Below are 16,824 nucleotides of genomic sequence, written 5' to 3'. Positions count from 1 at the left end.
ACGGTGACAGGAGAAGAGCTTTACACATTCACAAAGCATTTCAGACATCAGAAGACTGCAGACGGCACTCACTTTAAAAGCCTGGATAACTGCAGAGTCCAGAGCAAACCAGTCTGTCCGTCCGCTGATTTTAACTGTGCCTATGAAAAACTCCAGCTGTTTCACCTCCTACCAATGAGACATTTGACTTTAAAACGTTACAGCAGATCATAAAGATGTTAACAGTTGTACAAACAACGTTTATATAAATAATTACATTCGATATTTAATTTTAATTTCTAAATATAAAAAATAAATAAATAAATATTCATATTTTCTTTATTCTATTAAACATTCTTTTAAAATAAAAAACATATAACAAACAACAATATAAATTGAATATATAAAATGGTTTAATGTAATAATAATTGTTTTTGTAAGCTGAAATAAAATAAAATAAAACAAAGATTAGATTAAAAATATAAAAATATAGTCTTGACAAGTAACTAAAATAAAATAAATTTAAGTTGGAGTACTATATTATTTAAACTGAAATACAAATACCTTAAACCTACATATAGATACAACAAAAACTAACAATGTCAAAGCACATGTAAAAATGACTAAAACTTATTTTATTTTTAAAAATGTGCTAATTCTAAATATTTATAAATAGGCTTCTATGTATAGAAAATATAATATACAGAATAAAAACAATACAATGACAACTGTAAATAACACTGGTATGTAAATGCATAATAGTATTCTGTATAGTATGTGGCCCGTCCAATCAGAATTCAGAATCAGAAGTATTTGTTTTATGATGTAGAATAGACTCACGTCTTTAAATAGGTGCTGATTTGGTATGCGAACCAACACTCTGACGAGACTTTCGTCCTTCTGCAGAGTTGTGGTGGGGCTGTGAAAGACATCTGTGAGACGAACAGAAACCACAGTGAGAAAGTGTAGAATTCAAGAGGGTTTGGATGTGAGCACTCCACATTCAGTGCATTATATCGCTGTGTGTATATGTGTGACCTGGGTAATGCTCATTTTGCCCTTTGCTGAAAGATGAGACCGATTGCCGTGGTGATGTGATGCCCAATGAACTGAGCCCTGACGACTGGGAGGCGGAGCTTGGAGGTCTGGAGGAGGGGCCGACCGTCTTCAGCTGGTCATTCTCCGCCTTCAAGTTTTCCACCGTCATCTGTCAAGGCATTAAAGCATTTTTTTAACACAAGCATTACATATTTAATATCAATTTTGTATCAATATCAATTAAATAGTGTGTCTAAATAATGATTATATATATATATATATATATATATATATATATATATATATATATATATATATATATATATATATATATATATATATATACATACATATATATATTACAATTATTACAAATATTATTTGTATTATTAATAACTAACCATAATAACATATAATATCAATAACAATAATAATAATTTTAAATACAAAATAATTATTAAGATTTTGTAATTATTATTAGTAATTTAACTATACACATATTTAATGTTAATATTAATAATACATCTAAATATATATATCACTTTCAATTATTTATTTTTGTGTTATTAATAACTAACCAGTACACCTATAGAATAAAACAATAAAAATAAAAATAATAAAAAAAAAAAATATATATATATATATATATATATATATAATTATTATTATTATTAATTTGCTAATAAAATTTTACATTAAACAAAAATTTTAATTTAATAAAAAAAAGTTATGTAGTCAGTGTTTGCAGCCAAAAGCAATTTCACAAAACCCTCAAGTAGACGAACTCTCAAAAGTTGAGTTCATTTAATCTAAAATCTCAGGCTTGAAATCAGTTGTACAGGCAAACAGAAGCCTGCTCATGAAGCGATGTTCCTCTGAAGATCTTCTCACACACACCTGCATGTTGGTCATGGCCTCCTGCAGCTGCTCCAGCTGATGGGCGGAGCTTAGCGCCTCCAAGCGGATGTCCGTCAGCTTGCGCTCTTTCTCCCACAGTTCTGAGCGTAACTCTGACACCACTTTCTCTTCGTGCTCCGTGTCCTCATGGCCCTCGCACGATCTGCCGTAAACACCAACATCAAACCTTTAACAATGAAAGCTGAATGCTGTGTGATTCCAATCAGCTTGTGAAGAACCTCAAGAGCTGTTTTCCTACCCTGATGTTGAAGTCGAGGCCTTAGAGGAGGCATTATCCACATTATGGTGGATTTTGGGTGAAGATGGGGTGGATGCGACCGGGGTTGAGATCTCCTCTATATCTGCGTATGGGGCTTTGGAACCCTTTTTACTGAAGGCCTTGTTGAAGGAGCTCCTCAGCTGCATGTGGAGGAGAAATGAGGGTCAACGTTTAACTAAAGAAACTACTTTCTATTGAGAGCCTTTTAAAAACAAGTATTAATTCCCAGAGGGTTTTGTATAGATGGTTTGGATTAGCAGCTAATAGCAATACAAAAAAAAACACAATAGAGGCATATATGATTTAATGTGCTTCTGATGGCATATGCATTAAGAGTATCAAAATATGAATTTTAGCTGGAATGATCCAACAAGTCTCTTTATTTTCCATGCAAAGCATTCAACTAGCATTAGTAGTACTATACAACGCAACGAATGTCTACTAAACTAAAGCTACAACGATCACAAATCATTTTCAGTAACTGAAATAAATATGAAATACAATATAAACAATGGAAAAAACTATATTGAAATATAAACAGATGGAAAAACTTACACTGGGAACATGAAAATTAGAAATGTTAGCTAGACAACATTTCTGGAATAAGATGAAGTACAGTACTAAAAATGCTAAAAATAATACTGAAATAAAAATAAATAAAAGTGACAAAAGCACATACTAAACCAATAAATTAAATTGAAATATACATTCAATTAACTGAAATATATAACAATAAATGCTAATTACAGATTATACTATAATAACGCTGTTTATCTATGTTGAATTAAATATAGCATGACAAGGTTCGTAATAATATGCGCGTCTTATGCATTAGTTATGACAGTATTGATCGCAAAGCACATATTAAACAGTTTAAGAATGCATGAAATGATGTTGAGTTAACAAGACACCTGAAACACCATGTGGAAAATTCATTTTTCAGTCAATATGTCTATTAATATATTATATTATATTATGGCAGATTCTAGACCTGAAAGTATCCATTTCAAACTAGCATATCAAACTGGCTGAGACTGAGATTTTGACCACATAATACAACGGTAAAAAAGATCTCGATTGTTTGTTTAGAAGCTTCAGGTATGCTGTGATTGTGATGGATGTGGATGGGATGGAGAACAACTCACCTCATAGACCTGTAAAATAGGGAACAGGGAAGCAAAGGGAAGAGATCACAGTCATACTTAAATCACAGCGTTGGGACAGACCATCTACATCTACATTACACATATAAGATCAACGAAATGAGCAGCCTGGACCAGCCTGGACCCGAGGAAAACCATCTGAAACGCATCCTTACCCAGCTCTTCTTCTTCTTCTTCTTGGCCTCTTGTTCCTTCAGGCTGCCGGCGCTGGAGTGACTGGTGATGCTGTTCAGACTGGAGATGCTCTCTGACGAGTTCTGACGGTCGATCTGCAACTCTGAGGGGGAACAAATCTGACTTCCATCAAGTCTAAAATGCATGCTAATGAATACATGAATACACAACAAACAAACAAACAAACAAAAACCTTTGGGTGTGGTGTCGGGGACGTTGAGGGCCACTTGAATGATGGACTGGGCTTCTGTGTTCTTGGACTTTAGGACGTCTATGGTTTCTTTTAGGTCCACCAGCTCAGAATCCTGAAACGATAAGCCAAAGATACACTTCAGTGTTAAAAACTGACACGTGAACATATCTGATTCCACTGTTAAAACGGAAAGTTTTCACAAACAATCCATAAAACTTGATTGTTACCCAAATGTATTCACATTATCTTGTAAATAAAACTCTGTTTAGTATTAATAATGGATATAACAATTAATTTGTGTATAGCCAGTTTTATAAAAGCCTAGAATTTTTTAAATAAGTCAGAAGAATTGAAGAATAATTCTCACAAAAGACATTAAAAAATACAATAAAAACTGTAATATTGTGAAACATTATTACAATTTAAAATAACTGGTTTCCAATTGAATATTTTGTAAACTGGAATTTATTTCTGTTATCAAAGCTGTATTTTCAGCATCATTCCTCGAGTATTCAGTGTCACATGATTCTTCAGAAATCATAATAATATACTGATTTGCTGCTCAAGAAACATTTCTGATTATTATTTTATTTTATTTAATATATATATTTATTTTTATGTCAATAATAGTTTTATATAATAGGCAGCTGCAAAAATGTTCCACTGTTTGAATGGTGGGTAATAAAATGTCCCATCTAACATCTAATGATGTAAGTCTGCGGTGTGTTGTTTCTGTGCTCGGACCTTCTGCTCAGAAGTGACTGACAGATTCTGCAGTCGCGCCGTCATGAGGGCCAGACTCTGCTCAAACGCTGCCACCAGGTTCGCCTGCAGACACAGGGACAGGTGCAGGTTAGTGTGTGACGGACACTACTGACCATCACACACACACACACACACACTAAGACACGGGGGTCTCCATCTGGACCGGGAAAGAGTGATGGGAAAGGATGGGAATCGAGAACAGATCTGGAAATGGATGGATGGATGGATGGATGGATGGAGGGTGAACAGGGGACGACCTGCAATCTGGAAAGGCCAAAACCATCAGGTTGTCACATGACGACACACACGTTACAGGAGTGTGTGTGTGTGTGTGTGTGACAAAGAGACGATGCAATTAATCAGATAAAAAACACAATATCCATCATGCTACTCACTGTGACTCCAGCAGCGCATGCTAGTGCATCACATACACAACTACACACACATCTCCATAGCTCTGCAGTTGCTAGCGTGTTCTGGCATTAATATGTGGTTGCAAATATGTTTTCACTGATTATCAGTACTTTGGATTTGCCATGTAGTTTCCAGGGAGTTCTCAGGGTGTTTCTAAAGTGTTGCAAAGTGGTTGTTAGCATGTTGTGTATGTTTTATTGCAATTACATAGCAATTGTGTTTGTGGTTCCATCATACAGCACCCAGCATCATCACTATGACATCATCATCATCACTCGGCCACAGGGCAAACATAAATGACTTCCACTCCACATCATCAGTCAGCGTCACACTAAGGACCTGCGAGGGGCACGGACACATGCAACAGCGACGGATTTGGCTGTGAGTGACAGTCCAACAAACCTGGCCTGCCTGCAACAGCCAGCAACCCCAGACAGCAGTCAGTCATCAGAAGCCAGGACAGGACATCAGCCAGGGATGAGAGAGGGACAGTGCTGTTAGGACTATAGGGCCACAACCCTCCATCCCACACACACACATTTATATATGCACTGGGACCAGCATCAGAAATGAAAACTTTTATGTTTATGACAGCAATTAAATGTTCACCCAAATAAAGCACACCGTACAGCCCTACAGGACAAGTCTTCCCTGAGGTGATTAGGTCAATTTGTGTTTTACAGAATTAGTGATTTTAATGCCATCCGAATCACAAAATCTCTTCTGGGAAAACTGATCCCATCCAGATCTGACAGTCATTAGAGTGTGTGAGTGTATAGCTGAAGCCAGCTGTGTCGAAGCAGCAGATCAGTGCAGGGTGAGCTGAAGGAGGCTGGGGTTAGTGGGACCTTGCAGTGAGAAGTGAGCTGGATTTAAGACACTAGAAATATTGCCAACACTCATTATCCAATTAATAATTCTAGGAAAACAAGCAATGATGATTGAAAAGTTTGCCAAAGTGTCGGAATGTATTTAAATATAACATAAAAGCTGGTGACATCATTTGCATGGCAGTGTGTCTGAAAAACAAACAACTCTGACAACATTTTATAGACATCTGCTTATAGATGCTATGACACAAACAGTTACATGCTATACAAAATCTACATCAAAAAGTGTTAATAACAGCATAAAATAATTAAATATGATTAGTAAAGCAATTAGGAACTGTGAAATTATGAAATGTAGTGTACTGTAAATTATACCAGTAATATAGAATGAAGTAATATAACAGTTTTTGGGTGGTGTGTTTTGCGCGTACATTTGCTGAGAGTTGGTTGGTCAGACTGGTCACTTTATCCTGAGACGTCTCCAGCTCACGCCTCAGAAGCCGGATTTGCTGAGATGGGAGAATGAGTTAGAAACATAAAAAATCAAAGGTATTTTCAAAACACAGACATTTATGATCAGCAAAAGGTTTAATGTTAAAATGTAATGCAATTAGTATCACACTGACGTCACATTACAAAGAAATGTCATTTATAATACAGAATAAGTTTCATTCAGAAGTGAGTATGAATGTGTTTTTTCTTCTTCAGCAATTACAGAAAATAAGAGGAAAAGAAGATTAAAGACAAGTGTCATAAGAAGATTCTTACCTCTCCTTGCATTCTCTCTTCAGTCTGAGAGAGCAAGATTCAGAAATGGTGATAAAGACCAAAAGAGAGTGAGCAAGGACAGGCAATAAAGGAAAAAAGGGCTGGTTGTTAAGAGACATTTCAGAAAATAAAGAGCCAATCGCATGAGATTTTGTTTTCTATTCAATTTTAACATTATACATCAGTTTCTGCTCACCGATGAGTAGTTGGATGAAGCATTTGAGGCCAGAGACAGCACAGATCCATGAACTGAGAGACAGAGAGCAACATTACACACTAATACAGACTAGAGCCAAAGATTGATTCATGTTCACCAATTTAAAATTGAAAAGTTAATGCTGTGTTTTGCTTTAAAACTGAAGGCAACAATTTTCTTTGTATAATACGGTCTATTTCTAAATGAAATAAAGATGCTGTGAATAAAGATATTTAAAATGATGTTTAACTGAAGTTTATCTACACCTGATTGTTGATTAGAAGAACATGCACTGATCAATTATTCAAAATAAGGAAAGGCTCAGTTTCATTTTACGATATCTTGTTTGGCCATGAAGCAGTGTTATGAACTAAAACTAAAGCTTTTCTGGCAATTCAAATTAAAGCTGAAATGAAATAGAAATATTAGATGAAAAAAATAAATAAAAATTATTTGGCAACTAAATGAAAGAAGTTTAATTTGAATTACCAAAAAGTTAAATATAAACATTGTAAAAATGAATTTAATTTAATTATCAAAATGAATAAAAAAAATTTGCATTGGTAACGTAAGTGTAATACGTTTAAGTATGAAAATATCTCAAACTTAAACTGCTATAAAAATGATCTATAATATAAAAATAAAAGCTAATTCAAATATTAACAAACACTAAAAAGTAATAAATAATTCTAAAATAATACTGCTACAGAGCTATCAGTAAAAATGAGATCAAACAACATCAAATTCTTGGACTAGAAACCACTAAAAGCTAGAAAACTTGAGTTTTCATCTCTGCATTTGAACACTAGCAAAACAAAGCATTTATGCATGTTGCATCAAATCCAGGAGTAGATTAGTGCAGGTTCACGACTCACCGTCCTCATTCTGATCTCTGAAGGATCCAGATCTCATCATGCTCTTTGACAGAGAGCTGTCCAGAGGAGACGTGCCGTACAGCTCGTATCCCACGTCATTGGCCGGGATGCTGCTGGAGCGTGTGATCTGGGAACCGGAGCCTGAACTCGGGATTGGTGTCACTGTGAAGAGAATCAGTCATGTGCATCTGCAGAGGTTTTATCTGTAAAATCTCACACCTGGGAAGTGTTTGCCTTCACTCACCGATGTTGGTCGGCGGTGTTTTTCCCAGGAAGGTCTGTGTCACGTGTGTCGGAGAGGGCAGCTGTGGTGGGCTCTCCGAATCCGTCATGCTCGTGATCGTGTGGGAATGACGGCGCTCCCTAACTTCACCATCTGATTGGCCGCCGCCATAGTGACTGTGGAAGATAGCATAACATCCATCAGAACAATCCTACATAGCACTGCTGTACTAGTTAACATTAGATAAAATAGATGTACCTTAATCCTTTCTTGGGAAAGGTGTTCCTATCAGTTTGTAAACTAGGAGGGGTAGAGAGCAGCACATACAGTATAAATACCTCCTCCCGAACCAACAAGCTCAATATAACACTGATACCCAGTCCAGAATTGTGATCTGATTGTTTAATTAATTCAAGCTCTTGCTCTGTCCCTCTTGTGCCAGCAGGGGGCGACTCTCTCACAGCAAATGACATGAGCAAGCTTTGAACATTTTATTTAGCTCATTTGGAAAATTAAGTACATACAGGAATATAAGTGTGCTACTACATAACACAAAATGATATATAATAGAAATAATCTTAGTATTGTAATAATAATAACAGTAATAATAATAATTACTATTAAAAACTTGTTAAAACATTTGTTCCAAGAACTTCTATAGAAAAAATATATTTGTATTTAATTTACATTTAAACAATAATAATGAAAAATAATGAATGTACTATATATTTTAATGAGTATATTTATTCTCTACTTGATTAAAAATTATATACATACAATTGACAATTCATAATATAATTGATAATAAAAAAAATACATTATATATAATACTATACATTAAAGATACATCGAAGTTATGAGAAAACGTGTTTAGAGAGGAGAAATCAATCTACATATAAATTACTGGTCACAAAATATTGGTCACTTTCTAAATAATAAAAGTACAGCACATCTACTAATAATGATATATAAATAAATTTAATGATGTAAATATATTTTAACGATGCAATTATATTTAATCAAGATACAAATGCCAACTTGTATCCGATGCAAACTTTTTTAAATTGATGCATCATATCGTTAACTTTTATGCTGATGCACCAATGGGAATCAGCGAATCTTACCATCCTTAATATATACAAAATTAACATTATATAATAATAATAATAGGTTTAATATATTAGCTCTTATATTTTCCTAAATAAACTGTTGATCTAAGATTAATAATAATATTATAGTAAAATAACATAAATAATATAACAGTACATTGGCCAGAAAAATCATGTGGATTAAATTTGAATAGGGATTTAATGAATTTAATAGATTCTATTCTATATGAAAGCACGGTTCTGCTCTACTTTGCTCATGTAGTACAACTAATAAACAGACCCAAACTCACCTGTCGCCCAAAGTGATGGACGTCCGACTGCTTGCGCCCCATGTCCCAGTATTCCTGGTTTCGTCCCGGTCTCCCAGATCAGGTTTGATGGGGACGCTCATGTGAAGCGGCAGTGACTCCATGCTGCGGTGCAGGCCAGACATTTTGGGATAGAGGATGGGGGAGCTGCTGACCGACAGCGTCTGGCCTGAGAAACAGCTGGGAGAGTCGATGTGGAGCACCGGCGCGGGGCTCGGGGTGAGTCGAGAGGACACGCGGGAGCCCGCTAGGTCCTGCAGCTTGGAGTAGGGAGGGATCTTTGGAGGAAGGTCATGGATGGTGATACAGGAGTCCAGACTGTTGGAGTTGAGCGTGTCTAGGTGAGCCAGACTGGGAGGATGAACTAGAGACTTACTGCTCAACAACCTGTTAGAGTCAAACACCACAACATCAGAAGAAACCTCATGAACTCAGAGACCTTCTGTAGTCAAGGACTGAAGGCATTTCAGTGCATCCACATAACAACAACGCTGCCAACCATCAAATCAACCTCAAAGGATCTTGATGTCTGTTTCCAGAAAGGGTTTTAAATAATTGAGCGGCATAAGTTGCATAATATAAACACACACAGGGCATCTGCAGAATATTTCCTGCTAAATGTTGCCTATGCCCATTTTCTAAACAAACAAAACAAACAACAACAACAACTTTATTTTAAATACACCCCACCCCATTTTCCACAGCCTCTGGAGTCACTTTATTTCCCCCAGTTGTCTCCAATTATTATCTGAAAATATCATGGAGATATTGTTATAATTTGTTAAATTAAATGCAAGAGACCAGAAGCATTAGCTGTTTTATAAAATATTTAAATATTCAACAAATCGTAACAATCAATGCATGATATTTTCAAATTAAATATTATATAATATAATATCATATTATACGGAGCCCCGCACATGACACGCAGAAAAAATATAAGGCTAAATCGTGTGCATGATTTACTAATTCATTCCCTCAATGTACTAAAACATGCACACGATTACTATTGCGTTCCCTCGATTTATAAATTGTGCACATGATTTAGCAAATCGAGCAAATGCAATAGTAAATCGAGGGCAGGCAATAGTAATTGTGTGCATGTTTTAGTAAATTAAGAGAACGAATTAGTAAATCGTACAATTTATTTATTTTTTCTTGCATGTCATGTAATATTAAATATAAATATAAATACAAAATATTAAATATATATCAAATAACAAACTTAATGTATACTGAATAAAATAATAAAATGTGCATACACACACAAACATGCAATTACATTTTTAATGAAAACACTCAATACATATTAATACAATTTGTAATATACATGCATTTTTTTTTTTTTTACCTATTTATTTACTAGAATCATGAATTGATTGCAGTGAACTGTATTTGATGTGTGGGATTGGTTCAGAGGGTCGTACCTTGGCGTGCTGGTCGGAGAGCACAGTTCTGGGTATTTACTGCTGCTGGTCCTCCTCACTCGGTGGATCTTCTCCACAGCCTCTGCACAGCTGTCAGTCTGGTTCTCGGCCTTCAGACAGCTGATCTCCAGGTCGGCTTTGGCCTTGGCCCTCTCCTTCTCCTTCTCTCGGTCTGTTTGGTTGACGGGTCCAGTGGTGCTCGGGCGACTAGCCGCTTTCAAGCTGCCTCCGTCTTTCCCTCTGCTGGGCATGGTGCTGGACAGAGGAGGTACGGGTTTGAGGGTGAGGAGACTGGCGTCGATGCTGCCGCTGACAGGGCGAGAGGTCAAGCTCATAGTGCTGGATTTGGCAGGTCGTGGCAGACTGCGATACTGAATGCTCCCGCGAGCGTTGGGCGCAAGGAACCCCTGTTCGGAGCCGCTGGCGTCCAAGCTGTTTTTGCGGCCTCCTCCGCCTGGGACGGGTTTGATGGGGATGCCAGAGGACCTAGGGGTTTTACCCACGGTGGCCGAGCCGCTCGTGATGGTAGCGCCTCCTGCTGTCAGGAAAGTGGCTGGTCCGGTGGTTGGCGGTTTCTTGTAACCGAAGGAGCTTCCAGCGGATGGTTTGAGAAGACCTGAGGGAGGCTTGCGGTGCTCGTTGTCCCGGCCGGCGTCAGAGCGGGAACGCTGGAGACCCGTTGCCTTTACGGACATTTTCACCTTATCGACTGCCTTAGTGTCTCCTTTAGGGACTAGAAAGAAAGAAAGAAACAGTCACTCATATGTACACATGCATATTTAAACCCAAGAGCACCAATGTTTGCTGTAACACAAGATATACAGAGGGGAATATTACTGGTAAAGACTACATTTTATTTATTTATCTTAAACAAGTCGATCGGGTGACTTTAAAAGTATAAATGATTAATTGATATTTCAGGGAAATATTTTCATTGTATCGCTCAAAGAAGACCATTCCTTTAAAATTAGATCCAGTCAGTGGAAACTATTTAATCTTTTTCATGGATTTTTAACCAAAATATTTATCAAATCTCTTCAAAATGAAAAACATTGTGTTTTTTTATTTGTTAAAATGTTATTTTAGTATTATTTAGAATCTATTTATCAATATTTTAAATTACGTTTTATTTATATATTCTTATTTAATTTTAGTTTTTAAGTTTGAATAGTTTTTGTACTTTAAATACGAATTCTAATTAGCTTCTATTCTATTGTATTATTTCATTTTTTCATCAAATTTGTATCATTTATTTTATATCAGTTTTTATTTTAATCAGGGTTATTATAGTTAACTAAATACCAAACATTATTATAATTATTGAATAAATTATTATTTATTTAAATAAAAACATTAGAAAAATTCTAATAGCTGTAATAAAATAAAATACATATAAAAATAATTTCAGCCAGATGCCAAGCAAACATTTCTCATATTAAATTAGTTAAACTTAACAGCTAAAACTTAATTTAAAAATAAAAACATAGAGATAGAGTATATAAAAACAAAATTACTTCAACTTTAAATGTAATAGCTTTAGTTAATGATAACAACACTATTTATCTTTTAAAACATAGTTTTAGACACAAAACCCCAATGAAAGCCAAAACCCAGAAACCTTGGGATGTTCAAACTCCATTAATTATTCTGAAATATGAAAAGCAATTTGTGAGCAAAAAATCTTCCTCTAGGATGGAAATCCCATATGTTTTTAGACATAACCCACGGCATTTATTGAAGTACCTTGATATATCACGTATAAACCACATGAATGATTACAGCAATCATTCAGCTCCATGCAATCCATTTAAATACCACGCTATTCCCATCCAATTCCCATGTTACCACCGCAGTGCTTTTCTGTGGGAACTTACCACATCAACCTCATCGTCAAGAAAGTTTAATTTCCTTTCACACACAAAGCTGAATCAGAGATAATGAACAAAACCAGGATGACACACAGAGACGTATCATTAGAAAGGTGAGTAGGAAAGCCTTGGGGCTATGACATCAGATGCAGTCATGGAGAGGACCCGATTGAAGCCATGATTATGGTTCTGTGGCCTAACTCTACAGTAGTGAGTCATCGCTGATGAAGACGAGGGCAAGCAGCCATCTGTGTTTAATTACAGACCCTTCAAAGATAAGAGCATCTCGGCCTACACAGGATCTAAACACCAGCACGCGTGACACACGTCTACACACTACAAGCAAAAATAGCAAACAAGGATACGTGAACTAATGAGGTTTAATGACATTTGGAGGAGTAATTACAGACAGATGAGTTTCTATGAAGCTTTAATCACTGAACGAACACTAATGACAGAAGCTCTCAAAGTGCCTACAGATAATCTATCATCAAGCGGAGAGCATTATCTGAGCGTGGCATGCTGGGAAATGCCTGAAAACATGCCTGATTATTGTCTTTTGGATACAATTTCAGTTTTTCTACTTAAAAATGTCATTCTGCGACAACTCAAGCACACTTTTCATGCAGAAATATTTTTTTAAAAACACATTTGTTAGGTTTTGAATGATAAAACAGCTGATATACTGTTTAACATGTAAACTTGCCAGACTTTCTTTCTGCAGTATATAGTATGTATATGCATTTTTGTTTATATACATAATTCTGTTTTGTTCTTAATGAAGTCTCGAAGGCTGCATTTATTTGATTCTTAAATGTAAATTATTCCTGTGAGGCAAAGCTGAATTTTCAGTTTTATTCCTTAAACTGATGATTATGTATTTGCCATTTGTGAGGGGACTTTTATAACAGGATGTCAGTGTGACAAAGTCAAATGCCACATGGTGCCAAACAGCTGCTGGTTTTCTTCTAAGCACAATGGATCCCTGACATTTAAATGTCATTGTAAACGATGGATCCAGCACAGAAAGGTAAGGCGATGGAAGATGGTGAAACGATGAACCTGACAGGTTTCTCTCTCAAGAAATGTGCTCAGCCATTTGAGGAAAGTCAAAATAGAGTGGAGAAGAGTTAATGGAATAGTTAACCATGATTTATGCATCTTCATGTAACGCCAAACCAGCATGACTTAATGAGGTTTGAGAGAAACTCAACTTTTTTTAAGTGGATAATGAGTTAAATCTCACAGAAATCTATCATATGGCTTCGGATTTCTCTGAATATAGGGCTCGAGTCATGTGGACTTCTTTTATGGTTAGTTTTTGTCTGTTTTTGAGGCCCTGGTCACTGTATAGAAAAGCTTAATGTAGATGGATATGAAGGTGAGCCAATGATGACTTGAACTTTTGAAGTTAAGACTCTGTTTTGATCCGATTCATGTGGTTGTTTTACAGTTTCCACTCGAGTCATCAGTGTGAGATCTGCTGAAGAGACACTTCACCAGTCTTCATTTACAACAGCAGTAAGAATCAACCTAAGAAGTTTGTCCAGCTGGTTCATTTCCAGCTCATGATATAGTACCGTTAATATATAATCCTTCTGGAGCTGCATCCTGCTTGAAAAAAGTGAAGATGCATGTTTGGAGAACAAAAAGTTTTTGTTTGGCTGCCAACAGTTCCCCCGAATGAATTTATCTCTGAAATATATCCAAATCAAAATATACAGTCCGATTGTGTCACAGCTAAAGCCTAAATGTTAGCACGCACACATACAAACAAAAAATAATAAAATAACATAACGACAAATGAAATATAAAATACCAAAAAAATTATAATTATAATAAAAAAAATCGAATCAAATCAAATAATACCTGCAACTTTAAGCACACTTTGTGAGGTGTGTGTGATGGGAGAGGTGACGCCCACAGGACGACTGCGGCTCTTTTTGTAGCTCGCAGGTTGTCCAAGACTGTGAGGTTTCTTCAGTTCTCCTTTCCCCGTCTTGTCCTGCGCAGAAGCATCCAGCAGACGAGGTTTCCTCCACTTGCTTGAAGGCTCAGATTTTAAGCTCCCTGTGTCATAAACTCCATCAGCCTTCCGTAAAGACTTACTGTCCTCGCTGTACCACGCCAGTCCACTCTCCACCAGAGAGCGCTTCTCTGCATCCGTCCGCAACTGAACACACACAGAGTACAGGACATCTGTTAGAAGATGAGAGACCACACTGTTCTACATTTTATTCACAAACGATGCATTTTATTGATCAAATGTGCCAGCAGCAAAAAATTCCATTTCCAATAAATGCTGTTCTTCTTTTAAATCATAAATAAATCCTGAAAAATAAAATGCATCGACGTTTCCACAAAAATATGAAGCAGCTCAACTGTTTTCAATATTGATAATAATCAGAAAAGTTTCTTGAGCAGCAAATCAGTATATCAGAATGATTTCTGAAGATCAAAAAAAATCACAGAAATAATTTACATTTTAGAATATATTCACAAAAAAATTTTTTTTTTCTTTTTTAAATGGTAATAATATTTCACGTTTTTATCAAATGCATGCACCTACAATGAGTGGAAGAGACTTCTTTCAATAAGATTTAAAAATCATACTGACCCCAAACTTTTAAACAGTAGTGCATTTGCACTACATTTTATAAAAAAAAATAAAAGTATTTAATTTATTAAAATTTTATAATACGTTATAACTATGCCCAATAATTCCATGCAAGAACATGTTTCCAAGGTAAGATCAGACGGATGGAGGTCTCATATTACACACTGAAATACTAAAACACACTATGAATGATGCGCATGTTTCTGTTATCTAGAAAGTAATAACCGCAATCCAAAGTCCTGCTCTGTGTTGGCTCTAAAACATAAAGATTAATACGAGGGTTCAAGAAGAAAAAAATGAAGCTCAGGGAATCTTACTCTAAAATACTTTCCCACATTTACACTTGGATTCTGTGATGCTTTACAGTTTTACTTCAATAATGAAGTCAACATGACAGAAACAGAGCACATTACTAAGTTTAAAAATAATTATGCATTATATATAACATGCCATTTGTGGATAAAAATGTTGGACATCGCAATGGAAGCATTTGCCAGTGCTGAGAATATGAGATTTCTCTTTTCACACCGTCTAAGAATATAGACCAGATGGGACTTTTTTGTCTGTATGAGCCTGAGAATTAACATTTGCGTCTTTAATGATGAGGAAAACAAAGGTTTGATTTCACGGTGAACTGATAGCGAGCGCTTCAAACGGGCAAATGACGTGCTCAATAGGAAACAGCTGCTCTTAATTCATCCAAGAAAATCAAAGCCAGGCTTTTAAGCTGGTTTAAAGGAAGTACAAGCTCTCCCGGCCTGACTTTGACTGCAGGGGGTGAACGTGATATGTGTGAGTCTGTTGCATTATTTGTGATGCTTCTATGACATTAACAGCTTAGAGTGACAAAAACAGACCCACACACCAAAAACTGCTGAACTTTTTATCAGCTTTAGAAATGTTCAGGCCATCCGTATAACACTGCAGTGAAAAACCCCAGACTAGCAAACCAGAGACACGTTAAATTGAAGATGGCAGAAACGCCAAACCACAGCCTGAAACTAGAGCCTGAAACTGTCAAGACGTCTTGCGTTCTCTTGTCTCGAAACAAGACAAATCCTCAGAGGTTATTTTATGTCGGTGTTTACCAGAGAAGGAACTGAAAAACAACGTCAAAAACAGATCTGGAAGTCATTTCAGTAAGTGCCTTGGTGTCCACATCCAGTTTTAGTGGCATGTTCGCATTTAATTTTAGAAAAAACAAATTCCGTGCTTCTTATCCATATGATCCACGCAAAAATCCAAAGTATTCTCGTAGCTTCGTAACATTACGGTTGAATCACTGATGTCACATGGATTATTGCAATGATGTTCTTACTTCCTTTCTGGACTTTGACTGTGATAGAGTTACATTAGTGTCTGAAAACACCCGTATTTCATCACAAATATCTTCATATAGGTCTTACGGGTTTGGAACGACATGAGGGAGAGTAATTAATGACAGAGTTTTCATTTTTGGGTGAACTATCCTTTTAAGTAAAAAGGGTTGGCAAGTATTTTTGTAATGTTTTCAAAAGAATTCTCTGCCGCTCACCAAGGCTGCATTTATTCCAGCCAAAATTATTGTTAAATATTACTGCATTTTATTTGAATGTAGTAATATTTGTGGAAACAGTGACATTTGCATATTTTCCAAATTCGGTGATGAATAGAAAGTTGAAAAGAACAGCATTCATTTGCAATAGAAATCATTTTAAACA

At 36.1% G+C, this 16,824-nt stretch overlaps 1 protein-coding gene across 9 annotated transcripts in view; it reads right to left on the bottom strand.

Moving 5' to 3' along the window:
- LOC113050151 (neuron navigator 1) overlaps positions 1-16,824 on the bottom strand; it is a 56,594-nt gene that overhangs the window by 6,795 nt on the left and 32,975 nt on the right. For 3 of the 9 annotated variants that reach the window (XM_026212866.1, XM_026212871.1, XM_026212873.1), the window contains 19 exons: positions 14,377-14,680; positions 10,640-11,372; positions 9,195-9,599; positions 8,054-8,095; positions 7,817-7,971; positions 7,573-7,734; positions 6,698-6,750; positions 6,502-6,525; positions 6,165-6,242; positions 5,306-5,314; positions 4,469-4,552; positions 3,725-3,836; positions 3,513-3,634; positions 3,340-3,348; positions 2,174-2,334; positions 1,915-2,077; positions 1,018-1,186; positions 820-911; positions 73-168 (listed from right to left, as the gene is read on the bottom strand). In XM_026212866.1, the coding sequence (XP_026068651.1) occupies positions 73-168; positions 820-911; positions 1,018-1,186; positions 1,915-2,077; positions 2,174-2,334; positions 3,340-3,348; positions 3,513-3,634; positions 3,725-3,836; positions 4,469-4,552; positions 5,306-5,314; positions 6,165-6,242; positions 6,502-6,525; positions 6,698-6,750; positions 7,573-7,734; positions 7,817-7,971; positions 8,054-8,095; positions 9,195-9,599; positions 10,640-11,372; positions 14,377-14,680 (2,973 nt within the window). The remainder of the gene's footprint in view (positions 1-72; positions 169-819; positions 912-1,017; positions 1,187-1,914; positions 2,078-2,173; positions 2,335-3,339; positions 3,349-3,512; positions 3,635-3,724; positions 3,837-4,468; positions 4,553-5,305; positions 5,315-6,164; positions 6,243-6,501; positions 6,526-6,697; positions 6,751-7,572; positions 7,735-7,816; positions 7,972-8,053; positions 8,096-9,194; positions 9,600-10,639; positions 11,373-14,376; positions 14,681-16,824) is intronic. The other 6 variants (XM_026212867.1, XM_026212872.1, XM_026212868.1 and 3 more) reach the window with 5 other exon arrangements.

The sequence above is a fragment of the Carassius auratus genome, chromosome 31, assembly GCF_003368295.1.
Source record: "Carassius auratus strain Wakin chromosome 31, ASM336829v1, whole genome shotgun sequence".
Lineage (NCBI taxonomy): Eukaryota > Metazoa > Chordata > Actinopteri > Cypriniformes > Cyprinidae > Carassius > Carassius auratus.
The sequence above is the reverse complement of the archived record's forward strand: the minus strand, read 5'-3'. Positions and strand labels throughout refer to the sequence as shown.